The following is a 13,882-nucleotide window of genomic DNA, read 5'->3' on the forward strand; positions in this document are numbered from 1 at the left end:
CTTCTGACATTCCCAATACGTTTCTGATGCAATTCAGTCACTTCAAACCATACTTCCTTCAGATAGAAATACTGTCAAAGGTACTGTCAGACTGATTTGTAATAGGCTGTCATAGCCCCATTCAAAATAAGTTAACATTGGCTGTTGATTACATCACTTTTTTAACATGATGGGGTCTGTTTTAAAAAATAAAATAAAATTTAATTGGGTCACGGAACAAAAAGGTATGGGGGGACACATGCTATACTGTATCTAAAGTTGAAACTAACTGATATCCCTACCTCCTGTCCTAGCCTGTACTTTATTTTATTTAACCTTTTATTTCATCAGGAAAGTCTCATTGAGACACAGTCTCTTTTACATGGGAGATCAAGTAGGCAGCAGTCCTGTACTGAACTCACTCTGTCTATACAAACTGCTGTCCCTTCCTATTTCCTGTCGCAGCCGTTTGCAGAGATTGCCCAGTTAACAGACGTCCAGGAGGGCACGGTGGTGCGCTGCATCCAGAGACTAGACGAGGTGCTGAAGGAGGTGCGCCAGGCGGCCCGCATCGTGGGAGACTCGGTCCTGGGCAGCAAGATGGAGAAAGCCTCCCTGGCCATCCGCAGAGACATCGTGTTCACCGCCTCACTCTACACACACTGAGATAGGGAGGGGAGAGAAGGGGGGGGGGGGAAGGGAGAGAGAGGGTGTAGATAGTGTTTGCATAGTACTGTAGGTGAAAGTGTGCCAATGGAGCGAGGGAAGAAAGGAGGGAGTGGAGAGTAAGAGAGGGAGAGTCAGTGTGTGTTACTGTATAGGTGAGAGAGTGGGGTGTCTATACTGTATAGGTGAGAGAGTGGGGTGTCTATACTGTATAGGTGAGAGAGTGGGGTGTCTATACTGTATAGGTGAGAGAGTGGGGTGTCTATACTGTATAGGTGAGAGAGTGGGGTGTCTATACTGTATAGGTGAGAGAGTGGGGTGTCTATACTGTATAGGTGAGAGAGTGGGGTGTCTATACTGTATAGGTGAGAGAGTGGGGTGTCTATACTGTATAGGTGAGAGAGTGGGGTGTCTATACTGTATAGGTGAGAGAGTGGGGTGTCTATACTGTATAGGTGAGAGAGTGGGGTGTCTATACTGCATAGGTGAGAGAGTGGGGTGTCTATACTGTATAGGTGAGAGAGTGGGGTGTCTATACTGCATAGGTGAGAGAGTGGGGTGTCTATACTGTATAGGTGAGAGAGTGGGGTGTCTATACTGCATAGGTGAGAGAGTGCCAAGGTGCCTTAGCCAAGTCCCAAGCTCAGTCAGTGTGTGTGTTTAGGGTGAAAGAGCGGGTGAGTGTGCGAGGAAGGGATCAGTCAGTGCACTTGTGATGAAAGCGAGGGTGTGTGTGTGTGTGTGAGGCAGTGAGTGAGTATGTATGGACATGCTATTGTTTACATGAGTCCTGATGAAATTCCTGGACATGGAAAGGGAATGCCCTTAAACAAATCAGACCAAAGTAGTAATGATATGAATGAAATGGTTTGTAATGTATTGCACAGTAATAAAATCAACTGTAGACTGTACCAATTGACTGTTTTTTTTTCATCTATTGTCCCCCAAGGTCTTGTGTGATGTCTAAGTGTCTGTATGCAAGAGTCTACCATTGGTTTAAATGATGACACAGTGAACTACTGCTCTTGCTGTATACTGTAGGAACAAAAATCGGTGCATATCCTATTCTATAAAATACAGTAAAACATAATCATATTCATGTCATTTACAGTCATCTAACCCTGATCAAAGTTATCATCAGTTCTAGAGTCATGCCCATGTCCAGCAAAAGCGTTGCATGTCATAACAGCAAGATGATTCAAAATAGGTTTGTTTCGGGTTTTCCATCTCAGTGGCATATGTATTTCCCAGTCTCGACTGTCTCTTTAAGACAGCGATAGCTGTGTGTCTGATTAATTCAATGTAACTAGAGATGCATTGGAGAAACCCACTTTCCGCTATTACGGTGGATGTACCAGCTACAGAGAGAGTGAATAAACTGGACATTTCTTTCCCAATTGGTCATTATAATCGGATAATCCAATTGTCCGTTAACATGTAATAAAGTTATCCAGTAATACCTTTATTATAGGCCACGGATGTGGAGATAAAAAAATATTAGCTGGAAATTGAAGTCTCAATCGTTTCATATTTCCCTAAGAGGATTTACCAGAAGTCGTATTGCAGAAATAAGAATATTTACATTAAATTGTTTGGAGCGGAGTTTTATTCTGACTGCACGAAATGTCGGAAAAACACGGTAAGCTTTTATTCTCTGGTTCTGTTGCGTCTTTTATGTCACCACTGTAATTGATAATTGATCCAATTCTTCCACTCCTCCGCTGTCTATTCTCTCCGTTGCATTGTGATAAATGTGTATATTTCGGATAATTCTTTGGCTATAGGGTGTTTTGGTGATTTTGGAGGTGGATTACTGTAACAATTGGCAACATGGTGACGCACGATATCTCTGTTTCCATCTTCTACATTTTCAGCTCCCCATGTCAACATCTCCGACAAACTCATCCTACTTATCTGCATGCGCTGCATCTGTAGTACACTGTTTTTCCCCCCCAATAGGCTGCTCTCTCTATTTCATCACCTATGCATGCACATGTATTTAAATGACTACAATGAAGTAACGTTTTGCGCGCGTGCGTGTGGTTGTTTCCCTGCGTGCGGACAGATGTGCGTGTGTACAGTGTATCAGGGTGTGAGTGCGCGTGCGTGATGTTCACATTTTTTTTTTAAATGCACTACAATAATTTGCTTCATTTGTCCCTTTTAACTTCCCTGGATTCACTGTAACCTAGGAGGTTACCAAGGTAAGAGCCATGTCACTGAGTGAGATGCCTCCCTCTATAAAGAGGCCTACAGTGCTTGTTCATGGCATTCTCACATCTCAATGAATGAAGTGCATAGGCTATATAGCCTCATCACGTGCTGGACACACAAACACACCTCTGAGGTTTTGTTTTATGTATCCGAATAGACGGAATAATGTCATCCAATACGGATGATAAAACATGCCAGATTCAAGGTATTTTTCACTGGAGATATGGCAACAGATATAGATAGGCCGATTCCCCTTCATTATTAACATACCCAAAGGAGACCTATCATGATTTGCCTATAGATCTACGCTGAACAAAAATATAAATGCAACAGGCAACAATTTCAAAGATTTTTCTGAATTACAGTTCATATGAGGAAATCAGTCAATTGAAATGAATGCATCATGCTTATCTATGGATTCCACATGACTGGGAATACAGATGTGCATCTGTTGGTCACAGATAGCTTTTTTTTTAAAGGTAGGGGCGTGGATCAGATAACCAGTCAGTATCTGTTGTGACCACCATTTGCCTCATGCCTCATCTCCTTCACATAGAGTTGATCAGGCTGTTGATTGTGGCCTGTGGAATGTTGTCCCACTCCTCTTCAATGGCTCTGTGAAGTTGCTGGATATTGGTGGGAACTGGGACACGCTGTCGTACACGTCAATCCAGAACATCCCAAACATGCTCATGGCTGACATGCATGCAGGTCATGGAAGAACTGGGACATTTTCAGCTTCCAGGAATTATTTACAGATCCTTGCGACATGGGGCCGTGCATTATTACGCTGAAACATGAGGGGATGGCGGCGGATGAATGACACGACAATGGGCCTCAGCATCTCGTCATGGTATCCCTGTGCATTCAAAATGCAATTGTGTTCGTTGTCTGTAGATTATGCCTGCCATATCGTAACCCCACCGCCACCAAGGGGCACTCTGTTCACAACATTGACATCAGCAGTCAGTTGAAACCGGGATTCATCCGTAAAGAGCACACTTCTCCAGCGGGCCAGTGGCCATCGAAGGTGAGCATTTGCCCATTGAAGTCGGTTACAATGCCAAACTGCAGTCAGGTCAAGATCCTGGTGAGGATGATGAGCACGCAAATGAGCTTCCCAGAGACGGTTTCTGACAGTTTGTGAAACCCACCGTTTTTGCAAACCCACAGTTTCATCAGCTGTCCGGGTGGCTGGTCTCAGATGATGCCGCAGGCGAATAAGCCGGATGTGGAGGTCCTGGGCTAACGACTTTGGAGGAGGCTTATGGTAGAGAAATGAACATTACATTCTCTGGTAACAGCTCTGGTGGACATTCCTGTAGTCAGCATGCCAATTGCATGCTATCTCAAAACTTGTGACTGTGGGATTGTGTTGTGACAAAACTGCACATTGTAGAGTGGCCTTTTATTGAAGGTGCACCTGTGTAATGATCATGCTGTTTAATCAACTTTTTAAAATGCCACACCAGTCCGGTGGATTGATTATGCTTTTTGTGCATACGGAACATTTCTTCGGTCTTTTATTTCAGCTCACTTTACATGTTGCGTTTATATTTTTTTTCAGTATACAACATAAGACATTTGGAATGATCAAACTATATATGTTATTTGGTTTTAGTTCACCATTAGACTGCTGGGTTTCATGCAGGCCTATACTGTACTTGATGGTCTATTTGGTATACAGTATGACTTAGTTGTGAATGGGCCATTAATTTAAACAGCCAATTAAAGTATACATTAGTGCTTATTATTAATTTGGATATGATTGTGAACTGGCCATGTATCACATGTCCCCCATTCATCCACTATTGCCCTTTTTGTCTTCACTGTTGTCCTTTATCTTTCACCCATTTGACTATGTCTCCCATCTGATCCTATTAATCAGATGTCTATGTTTTGCATTCAGTCCCTGTTGAGTGCCATGTGCCCTTTAACAGGTGTCCCTCCTTCTGTGTCAGCATCCCATCCCTCTTCTTCTATGTCTGAGTGGTCTTACTCTCGCAGTGGTGACAGTGTTAGTGGGTTATGTAATGCCTGTGTGTATCCCCAAGCACAACTCATCTCTCATCACTCACTCACTCTCTCCCCACCTCTCTCTCTCTCTCTCTCTCTCTCTCTCTCTCTCTCTCTCTCTCTCTCTCTCTCTCTCTCTCTCCCCATCTCTCTCTCTCTCCCCATCTCTCTCTCTCCCCATCTCTCTCTCTCTCCCTACCTCTCTCTCTCTCTCTCTCCCTCTCTCTGTCTGCCTCATCAACTGCTGAATAGGCTAGTCAGCATGCTGTGAATTCCTGTATTGTACAAAATGAACCTGGCTACTGTGTGAACGTGGGGATTTTTGTTTCTCTCTGCGTGAAATGTATTCAACATTTTCCCACGCTATACATGTCTTTGTGGTTTACATACCGGTAGGGAAAAAAACTATAGTGCTCGTTAGGGTTGCACATTTTGGGGAATATTCAGAGGTGGAAACTTTCCGTGGGAATTAACGGAAATATATGCAAATTAATATTAATACCATTTAAATGTAGATTTTTTTTTGCATTGGATATATTTACCATATCATATAGAGACAGAAACATAAACCTTTTACCTTATCATAAGTAGACGTAATTGTAAATGATTTAAATCCTTCCAATAGAAAGAAAAAAACTATTTAGTTACGAATTGAACTTTAATTAAATTAGTTGACTCTTCACATGGGATGATTTCACTGAACAACAAAATAAAGGCAATATTGAATGATCCCTAATGATTCATCGCATCTCCCAAAAACGTTTTTAACATACATCTGTAAAATTATAGTCTAGAAACTAAAGCTTTGGTTGTCTTCCTGTCAGGCTTCCTGTCAGTCTTGTCCCTGGACCTCCTCAATGTCCACCTCTTGAACATCAGACTCTGAGGCCTCATCTTCACTGTCACTTTCCAACCTTGTTGAGGATGGCTCGTTGTCAGGCTCAAAAAGCCTCAGATTTGCCCGGATGGCCACCAATTTTTCAACACTTGTATTGGTCAGCCTGATGCGTGCTTTGGTGTGTGTGTTCCCAAACAAGGACCAGTTGCTCTCTGAGGCGGCTGATGTTGGTGGGATTTGGAGGATGATGGAGGCAACAGGGGCAAGAGCCTCAGATCCACCAGGTGGCTGATGAGATAAAGTGGCACGACTGCCATATTGCATCTCCATCTCCATCCCAAAGCCCTTGCTTGGACGTGTACTTCGCCAGATTGCCAAGAACCTTGCCCTCATCCAGTCCAAGGTGGCGAGACACGGTAGTGATGACACCATAGGCCTTGTTGATCTATGTGCCAGACAGGATGCTCTTGCCAGCATACTTGGGGTACAACATGTATGCTGCGGCATGTATGGGCTTCAGGCAGAAGTCTTCATGCTTTTTGATGTATTTCTTCTCTTACATCTGCAAGCAGAGTCTGTGGCTGACTGTGATATGGCCATTTCTTGGAGAGACTCCTTCCCCTCCAGGAGACAGTCAAACATGATGACAACACCCCAACGGGTGTTGCTGGGCAGCTTCAATGTGGTGCTCTTATTCTTTTCACTTTGCTTGGTGAGGTAGATTTCTGCTATAACTTGATGACCCTTCACATAACTAACCATTTCCTTGGCTCTCTTGTAGAGTGTTTCCATTGTTTTCAGAGCCATGGTGTCCTTGAGGAGCAGATTCAATGATTGAGCAGCACAGCCAATGGGTGTGATGTGAGGGTAGGACTCCTCCACTTTAGACCAAGCAGCCTTCATGTTTGCAGCATTGTCTATCACCAGTGCAAATACCTTCTGTGGTCCAAGGTCATTGATGACTGCCTTCAGCTCATCTGCAATGTAGAGACCGGTGTGTCTGTTGTCCCTTGTGTCTGTGCTCTTGTAGAATACTGATTGAGGGGTGGAGATGATGTAGTTAATTATTCCTTGCCCACGAACATTCAACCACCCATCAGAGATGATTGCAATACAGTCTGCTTTCTCCATGATTTGCTTGACCTTCACTTGAACTCTGTTTAACTGCATCCAGCAAATGAGTAGATAAAGCATGTTTGGTTAGAGGGGTGTATGCTGGGCGAAGAACAGTCATAAATCTCTTCCAGTACACATTGCCTGTGAGCATCAGAGGTGAACTAGTTGCATACACAGCTCGAGCAAGACATTCATCAGCATTTCTCTAACTACGTTCCTCCATTGAGTAAAAAAAAACTTCTGATTCCAGGAGGACCATGAGCTGTTGCTATCGATAAGGTGTCTGATTCATCATTTTCACCTCGAATAGAAGTAGAGGGACTTTGTCAGAAATTGCTTGTTGTGAGTGCTTGTCCAGATGATTCTGCATATTTGTTGCATTCTTCACATATGATTTGGCACAGTATTTGCAAATGTACACAGCTTTTCCTTCTACATTAGCTGCAGTGAAATGTCTCCACACATCAGATAGTGCCCGTGGCATTTTCCTGTAAAGATTAGACATTTTTTTGTAAAAAAACAACAAATACAATTCCATGTACAGATAAGTAGTTAAGCAGTTAGATTAAACAACTCCTTTGTAAGATACATGTTTTAAATGTATGGAAACAGGTGAATTAACATTCCCCAGTTAGCGGGCTCAAGCAAGCTAAAACCCACATGGTAGCAAAAACTAACTAGCAGAAATTGTTAGCAAGTTATAAATGATTTAAACACACTTTGTTGTAGGCTACTATTTACTAGTTAGCAAAAAATCATGTATGTCAAATAAAATATATTCACACCACCCAGTATTATAATCAAAACTTACCAGAACACATGTAGTCCTTGGCTTAGACAGTGTAGTAGTGTGGGTTTAATAGCATCTCATTAGTGTGCAAGATCTTGAGAATCAGCTGTACATGTGATGGAAGAATGCACTGTGCATGCAGAGGGTTGCAATTCCATTTAATTGGGGACAGTTTAACCAAAATATGCCACAAGACCTAGAATTGCCTTATGTGTATCTCACAAATAAAGGTTCATTGTTATAAGCTAACTTTTTTGATGAATTTATGCCAAATTCCCCAAATTCCAGGGCTTAACTTCCCATGGAAAATTTCCGGAAAAATTCCGTAAATTTACCGGAAAGTTTACAACCCTTTGCACCCTAGTGCTCGTATTGCGGAAGCGGAGACCAACATGTGAGTGATTGCAAGTCAGATAACGTTTCTGCCTACTCTTCTCGCTCTCACTCTCTCTCTCTCTCTCTCTCTCTCTCTCTCTCTCTCTCTCTCTCTTTCATTTTTTTCTTGTTAACTAATTTCTATCTCTTCCTCTCTCAGGTCTGGAGGACACCAATCGCCAGGCCATGTCTCAACCCATGCAGCAAATGCAGCCCCCTCCGTACCTCCCCTCCCAGGAACTTAACATGGGCCAACAACACTCCAACATGCAACACTCCAACATGCAGCACCCCAGCATGGCCCCTCAGGCCGGCTGTGGCCCCCAGCCCAACTACCCCCCTCCACCCCCGCCCCCTGGCTCCGATGGCTACCAGGAGACCCAGTTCCACAATGGCTCCTACGGACACCCAGGGGCCCCACAGGGCTACACAGTCCAGACACAGGGCCCAGGAGGGGGGGTCCCACATGCCCCCGTGGGGTACTTTCAACCAGGATACCCTCTCCAGTTGCAGCCCTGCACAGCCTACGTTCCTGTCTACCCCGTGGCGTCGGTGAGTCAATGACTTCAACTACAATAGCAGTCATCGTTCGAACTCAAGAAATGTAAATGTAAAGAAATGCAAAGGATTTTGTGTTTGTTGAAAAGACAACAAAGCGTACGAGGATGATATGCTCATCCAAATCTGTAGAAAACTGGTGCTGGGTGGGCAACAATATACAAGAACGGAAAGGCCCGCACAAGGTATAAATGGCTTCCCAGTCCTCTACTTCCTCACCATGATAGATTATGTAGTGCAGACATTTCCTTTCTTAATGGAATGGAGAATGAGTCACCCACATAGCCAATGTCCACTGGTTCTTAGATTAAGGCCGGGAGCCACTGTCATATGATACCTTTGTGTGTCCTCCCTCTCCCTCCCTCTCTCTCTCTTCCCCCCCTATCTCTTGCTCACTCTTGCCTCCCCCCTTTCTTTCTCTCTCTCTCTCTCACCCCCTTCTCTCCCTCTCTCTCCTCAGGGGCAGCCCTACCAGGGGATGCCCCAGGGCCAGATGGGCATGCAGATGCCCCATGGCATCGCCCTGATGGAGCCACGGCGCCCGCCTCACGACTACCTGCCAATCGCTGTGCTCACCACCGTTTGCTGCTTCTGGCCAACAGGAATCATAGCCATCATCAAGGCAGTACAGGTTGGTATTAGGCAAGCACATAATCATAGAGAACACTAGAATGTACATTTGCATCCCAGGAACGGGATAACAAGACGACCATCAGGGTCAGGGCAAACTTTCCTTCTAGTAACTGATCGAATATGGTCAAATGTTGTATGAAACTTGAACATTTGTAGATATGTCTACACAGTATGTTTGTTAGCTAGCCAGTCAGTTTTAGTGGAATGATTTTTCAGAGTATTTTGTTGTATCTCTATGTGTATTAAAGTATTATGTTCGTTGTTTATATGCTGGCTTTGATAGTTAGCCTGATCATTATGCGCAACACTCTACAACAGCCTACATTATGTAATTGCAGCATTGTTTACACAGGTTAAAATAGATTTTCACTTTGGGCTTGCTTCCGATGGGTTTTTTGTTGAGCTAAGCTGACAACAAGGCGTAGATAGGCCTGCAAGCTTAGAGGTTTAACCATTAGTATGTTTGATTAATTTAAGGCCTGATAAATTGTGTTTTGTGGCTTTTTGTGTGGGCATGTGCTGTTGTCAACACCTCTCTCTCTCTCTCTCTCTCTCTCTCTCATTCTCTCTCTCAACTAAATTCAGAAGCTTTAATAGCATGAAATACATTCTATAAATATGGCCAAAGCATTCCAAAAAGCATATTTGTGAGGGGGGGGAAAAACTTTCTCTCTCTCTCCCTCCCTCAGGTGCGTACGGCGGTGGCCAGGGGGGACATGGTGATGGCTGAGATAGCGTCCCGCGAGGCGCGTAACTTCTCCTTCATCAGCCTGGCGGTGGGCATTGCCTCCATCGTTCTGTGTACCATCCTCACCGTGGTAGTCATCATTGCCTCCCAACACCATGACGACGACTGGGAACCCTAATACACAACGCAGTGTGGCATCATGGGATATGTAGTTTTCGGTGGAGATAAGGGCACTGAATAAGGGCACTGAAATGCACACTCTGATACTGGTATGTTATATTGGAGGTATATATGTGTATATATGCACCCTGTGTACTGTATATACAGTTCTGACCTACAGACTACTAACAGGCTGAGAAACAATCACAGCTAATATTCAAATGTCAAAACAAATAGGTGCCCATTATGGGCCAGTATTACTTACCACTGTAACCATTTATATTCAGATAAAGTAGTACTCCATAGCCCTTATGGGGGAAAACAGAGTACATACACAGAGCAATTGAATGGCAATTCCACCACTTTTCAACCTAATTTTCATGATCTCCTGCACAATACTAGTGTCATATATGTGAAAACATCGCCTGACGCCATCAAAAGTTAAAACCTCAGTGACGCGAGGAGTAAGAAAATATTCTCCATCTGGCTAGAAACTCATTGCAGTTAACTTTTAATCCTAGCTTGTGATGTCACAGAAAAGCATTTTTTTAGGACTATTCTTCTTTTTTTTTAACCACAGATCATGGAAACGCAGTATTTTCACGTATATAGACACTGGTATGATGCTGGAGATCATGAAAATGAGGTTGAAAAGTAGTGGAATTGCCCTTTAACTGTGAATTATTTATGAATTACTGATTAATTTATGGTCCCCTCGAACCTAGGTAGACCAAACCATGGGTCACACTGTATCACAAAACTGTCAAATAGATCACAAATCATAACTGAAATTACTTCCCTATATAATTAGTATTTTATGAAGAGATTGTTTTGAATTACTTCAAAAAGAAATACTTTTCTTGAATTGTGTTTGTAGTCATGTATAGTTTTTGATTTATTAGGATTTTCAAAAATCTGCGCCATCTAGTGATAGTATATTTTATATTTATTTAAAGGATAGAATAAATTACAGTATAACAGACTGCCAAACATTGCCATTTATTTTACACACAATCAAATGGAAAGTAAATCAAGTCATGATATAGTTGACTAATTATGAGATCAAACTATGAAAAAGATGAAAAAATATTGAGATTTTTCTTTTGAGATGAATGACATCTCTATTTAAAGTTGTGTCGATGGAGAGATACACCATAGGATGTACTGTGTCAGTGTCCCGCCTTTTTTTGTGTGGCTGATATGGACTTGGTTGTTGACAAATTGTTTGTTGCATAAGACTGTTTAATACTTGTTCACTTTATTTATGTATGTATTCATATTTTGTTGCATAAGACTGTTTAATACTTGTTCACTTTATTTATGTATGTATTTATTTATATTATAATTTATTCATTTGTTTATTTATATAATATATTTTTTCATAGCTTTTTAAAATGTCACCCTTTTTTTATAAAACCTTTATTTTACCTTTATTTAACTAGGCAAGTCAGTTAAGAACAAATTCTTATTTTCAATGACTGCCTAGGAACAGTGGGTTAACTGCCTTGTTCAGGGGCCTTGTCAGCTCGGGGATTCAATCTTGCAACCTTTCGGTTACTAATCAAACGCTGTAACCACTAGGCTACCTGCCGACCATTATGTTTTAGTTGATATCAATATTTTATTGTACCCATATTAGCCTACAAACCTTGAAACTAGATGAAATTGGATGATGTTTGGGATGATTTGCACTTCCAGTAGGCTTAGAATTGCTTTCTACTAGGTTTTTATACACTTCAATGGGAAAGGGTAGAATTGTAGAAATAGACACATTTAAAACAACAATTACTTGCCTGATTGAAGTGGTTGACCCATTTTCTAATGTCACAGACATAAAGTAAAGTATTGCAGTACTAAGACAAAAAGCAACACATTAATGGAAAGTGCTTGGACGGACGCAATATTAAAAAGGGTATGTAATTATACATAGGGCTAGTGAGGTGTACATTTGAGAAATTGCTGCTTTTGCAAATAATGTTTAGCAAATATTAAATAGGGTCATAATTGGCAATACAAGAGTATTATCTTAGTTAATAGTTTCTCAGAGTAAAAAGGTTGTAGGCAAAGGACTTCTAGGATACAGACAAAAACTCTTTTGTGCATGCCATTGTGAACCATTATTAAAATTCTCTCAGCTAACCTTTTCCCTAATTGCCTTAGCTGATAATATGGGTTGCGTCAAACACATTAGGTCTCTAATCTAGCCTATCACGTTACGAGGTGTGTTGCTCCATGTTATAGAGAGCCAAGAGGGCTATTGTGGAAGAGTATGAGCTGAAATGACCTGTGCCAGAATCAGTGCAGCAGAAATACTGATGGTGGCTCTGAAAACGAATGTCTCTGAGGAGAGAGAAAATAAATCAATGCTTAATATACATTGTGGCATTTTCCTCTCCTCGACTTGTTTCTATTACCCCAAGCAGCCCCTCTCTCTCTGTTTCTCTTTCTGCTGTCCATTGCAAAATTGGGACTGTAATTCTCAACATATCTCTAATCTGCTTGTCCTTTATCTTCCGTTTTCAATTCCTATGATAATGCTATTTTTTAAAGAAAATGAAGTTAGTCAGAAGTGTTGAGAATGTATCGTTTCTCGTGAAGGACCATGATTACTGATTGGAATATTGTATTAGGGTGTTTGAAGTTTCATTCTGAAAGTATTATTACTATGGCTATTATGATTCTGTTTACGTGGTAATCACCTTTGCATTTGATTATCACTGCTGTGTTTATAATGTACATTGTATTTGGAGAATACTGTATGTTCTTAATCTGATAACATGGCATTCTAGAAATATGCTAAGAGATGCAAAGTAAGCACAGTATTGTGACTCAGTGGTGCTGTTACTCACCTCTATACAAGAGGTGTTGGTATAGAACGTGTGTATGCTTTTTAGACTCACTCCTAGCATATCTAGCTGTTTTTAGATCTACACTGTGCTCTTCCCACATACTTGTTTTCTCAGGCATTTCTATGCCATTGTCGATGACAGGCTGGGCAAATGCTACTGCTTCTTTGCCGTGTTGATACCTTTTCTCTGAGCATGTAAATGTAATGGATTGGCGCGTTCAAAGTGGCTGGCGAATCACAGTGTACACCAACTTCTCCCGGGGGTTTATTTCTGTTCATGGGTGTTACACATGCATTTGTGTATGAATTCAATTGTTTGAATAAAATACGATTTTCTGGGTTGAGCAAGACCGAGCAACAGTGATGTGTACTCTACATCTCTCTCTGTCTCCGTCTCTTCTCTCTCTGTGGCCTTTCCTCTCCCGACGTCTCTTAAGTGCTATTTATAGTTGGCCCGGATTCCTCCATCCTTGTACAGTTTCTCTTTCTCTCCCTGTCAGAGCATGAACTATCTTTCAATAGCTCGGGCTTCATCACATATCAAAGTGCAGCCTCAATGGTATTTCTTTCTAGTCCCATTATTACAGCGCCAGCCTTTCTGTTTGTCTTTTTGCACCGTCTCAAGAGCGTCTAAGGCCTATGTCATGTGTATTTTTACAATCTTTTTTCCCATGTAGATAGCACAAGAGCTAAACCGCAACATAAAACATTAAAACACATCTCTGTACTCTACGTCCCATTGATTGCTTATAGATATAACACTAACTGGTTGAGTGCACGTGTATCCCCAGATAGACACAGAGAGCAGAGGAGGCTGGTGGGAGGAGCTATAGGAAGACAGGCTCATTCCAATGGCTGGGATGGAATAAATTCTACGGTATCAAACACACATGGAAACCGTTACCTTTATTCCATTCTAGCCATTACACTGAGTCCGTCCTCCTATAGCTCCTCCCACCAGCCTCCTCTGACACAGAGAGAAGAGAGGGAGGTGGTGGGACT

The 13,882-nt window shown here is 42.1% G+C and overlaps 2 protein-coding genes across 5 annotated transcripts in view; both read left to right on the top strand.

The window, feature by feature from the left end:
* LOC129831358 (SKI2 subunit of superkiller complex protein-like) overlaps positions 1-1,556 on the top strand; it is a 33,311-nt gene extending 31,755 nt beyond the window's left edge. For 3 of the 4 annotated variants that reach the window (XM_055894696.1, XM_055894695.1, XM_055894697.1), the window contains one exon: positions 445-1,556. In XM_055894696.1, coding sequence (XP_055750671.1) covers positions 445-645 — 201 coding nt within the window. In that variant the 3' untranslated portion in view covers positions 646-1,556. The remainder of the gene's footprint in view (positions 1-444) is intronic. The other variant, XR_008755699.1, reaches the window with a different exon arrangement.
* A 334-nt stretch (positions 1,557-1,890) lies between these two features.
* LOC129831361 (proline-rich transmembrane protein 1-like) lies at positions 1,891-13,240 on the top strand. The gene is made up of 4 exons (XM_055894703.1): positions 1,891-2,284; positions 8,155-8,546; positions 9,013-9,183; positions 9,875-13,240. Exons 1-4 carry the CDS (start codon positions 2,269-2,271, stop codon positions 10,049-10,051), a joined length of 756 nt encoding a protein of 251 aa, XP_055750678.1. The 5' UTR covers positions 1,891-2,268; the 3' UTR covers positions 10,052-13,240.
* Positions 13,241-13,882: the final 642 nt, after the last annotated feature.

The sequence above is a fragment of the Salvelinus fontinalis genome, chromosome 32 (genome assembly GCF_029448725.1).
Source record: "Salvelinus fontinalis isolate EN_2023a chromosome 32, ASM2944872v1, whole genome shotgun sequence".
Taxonomy (NCBI): Eukaryota; Metazoa; Chordata; class Actinopteri; order Salmoniformes; family Salmonidae; genus Salvelinus; species Salvelinus fontinalis.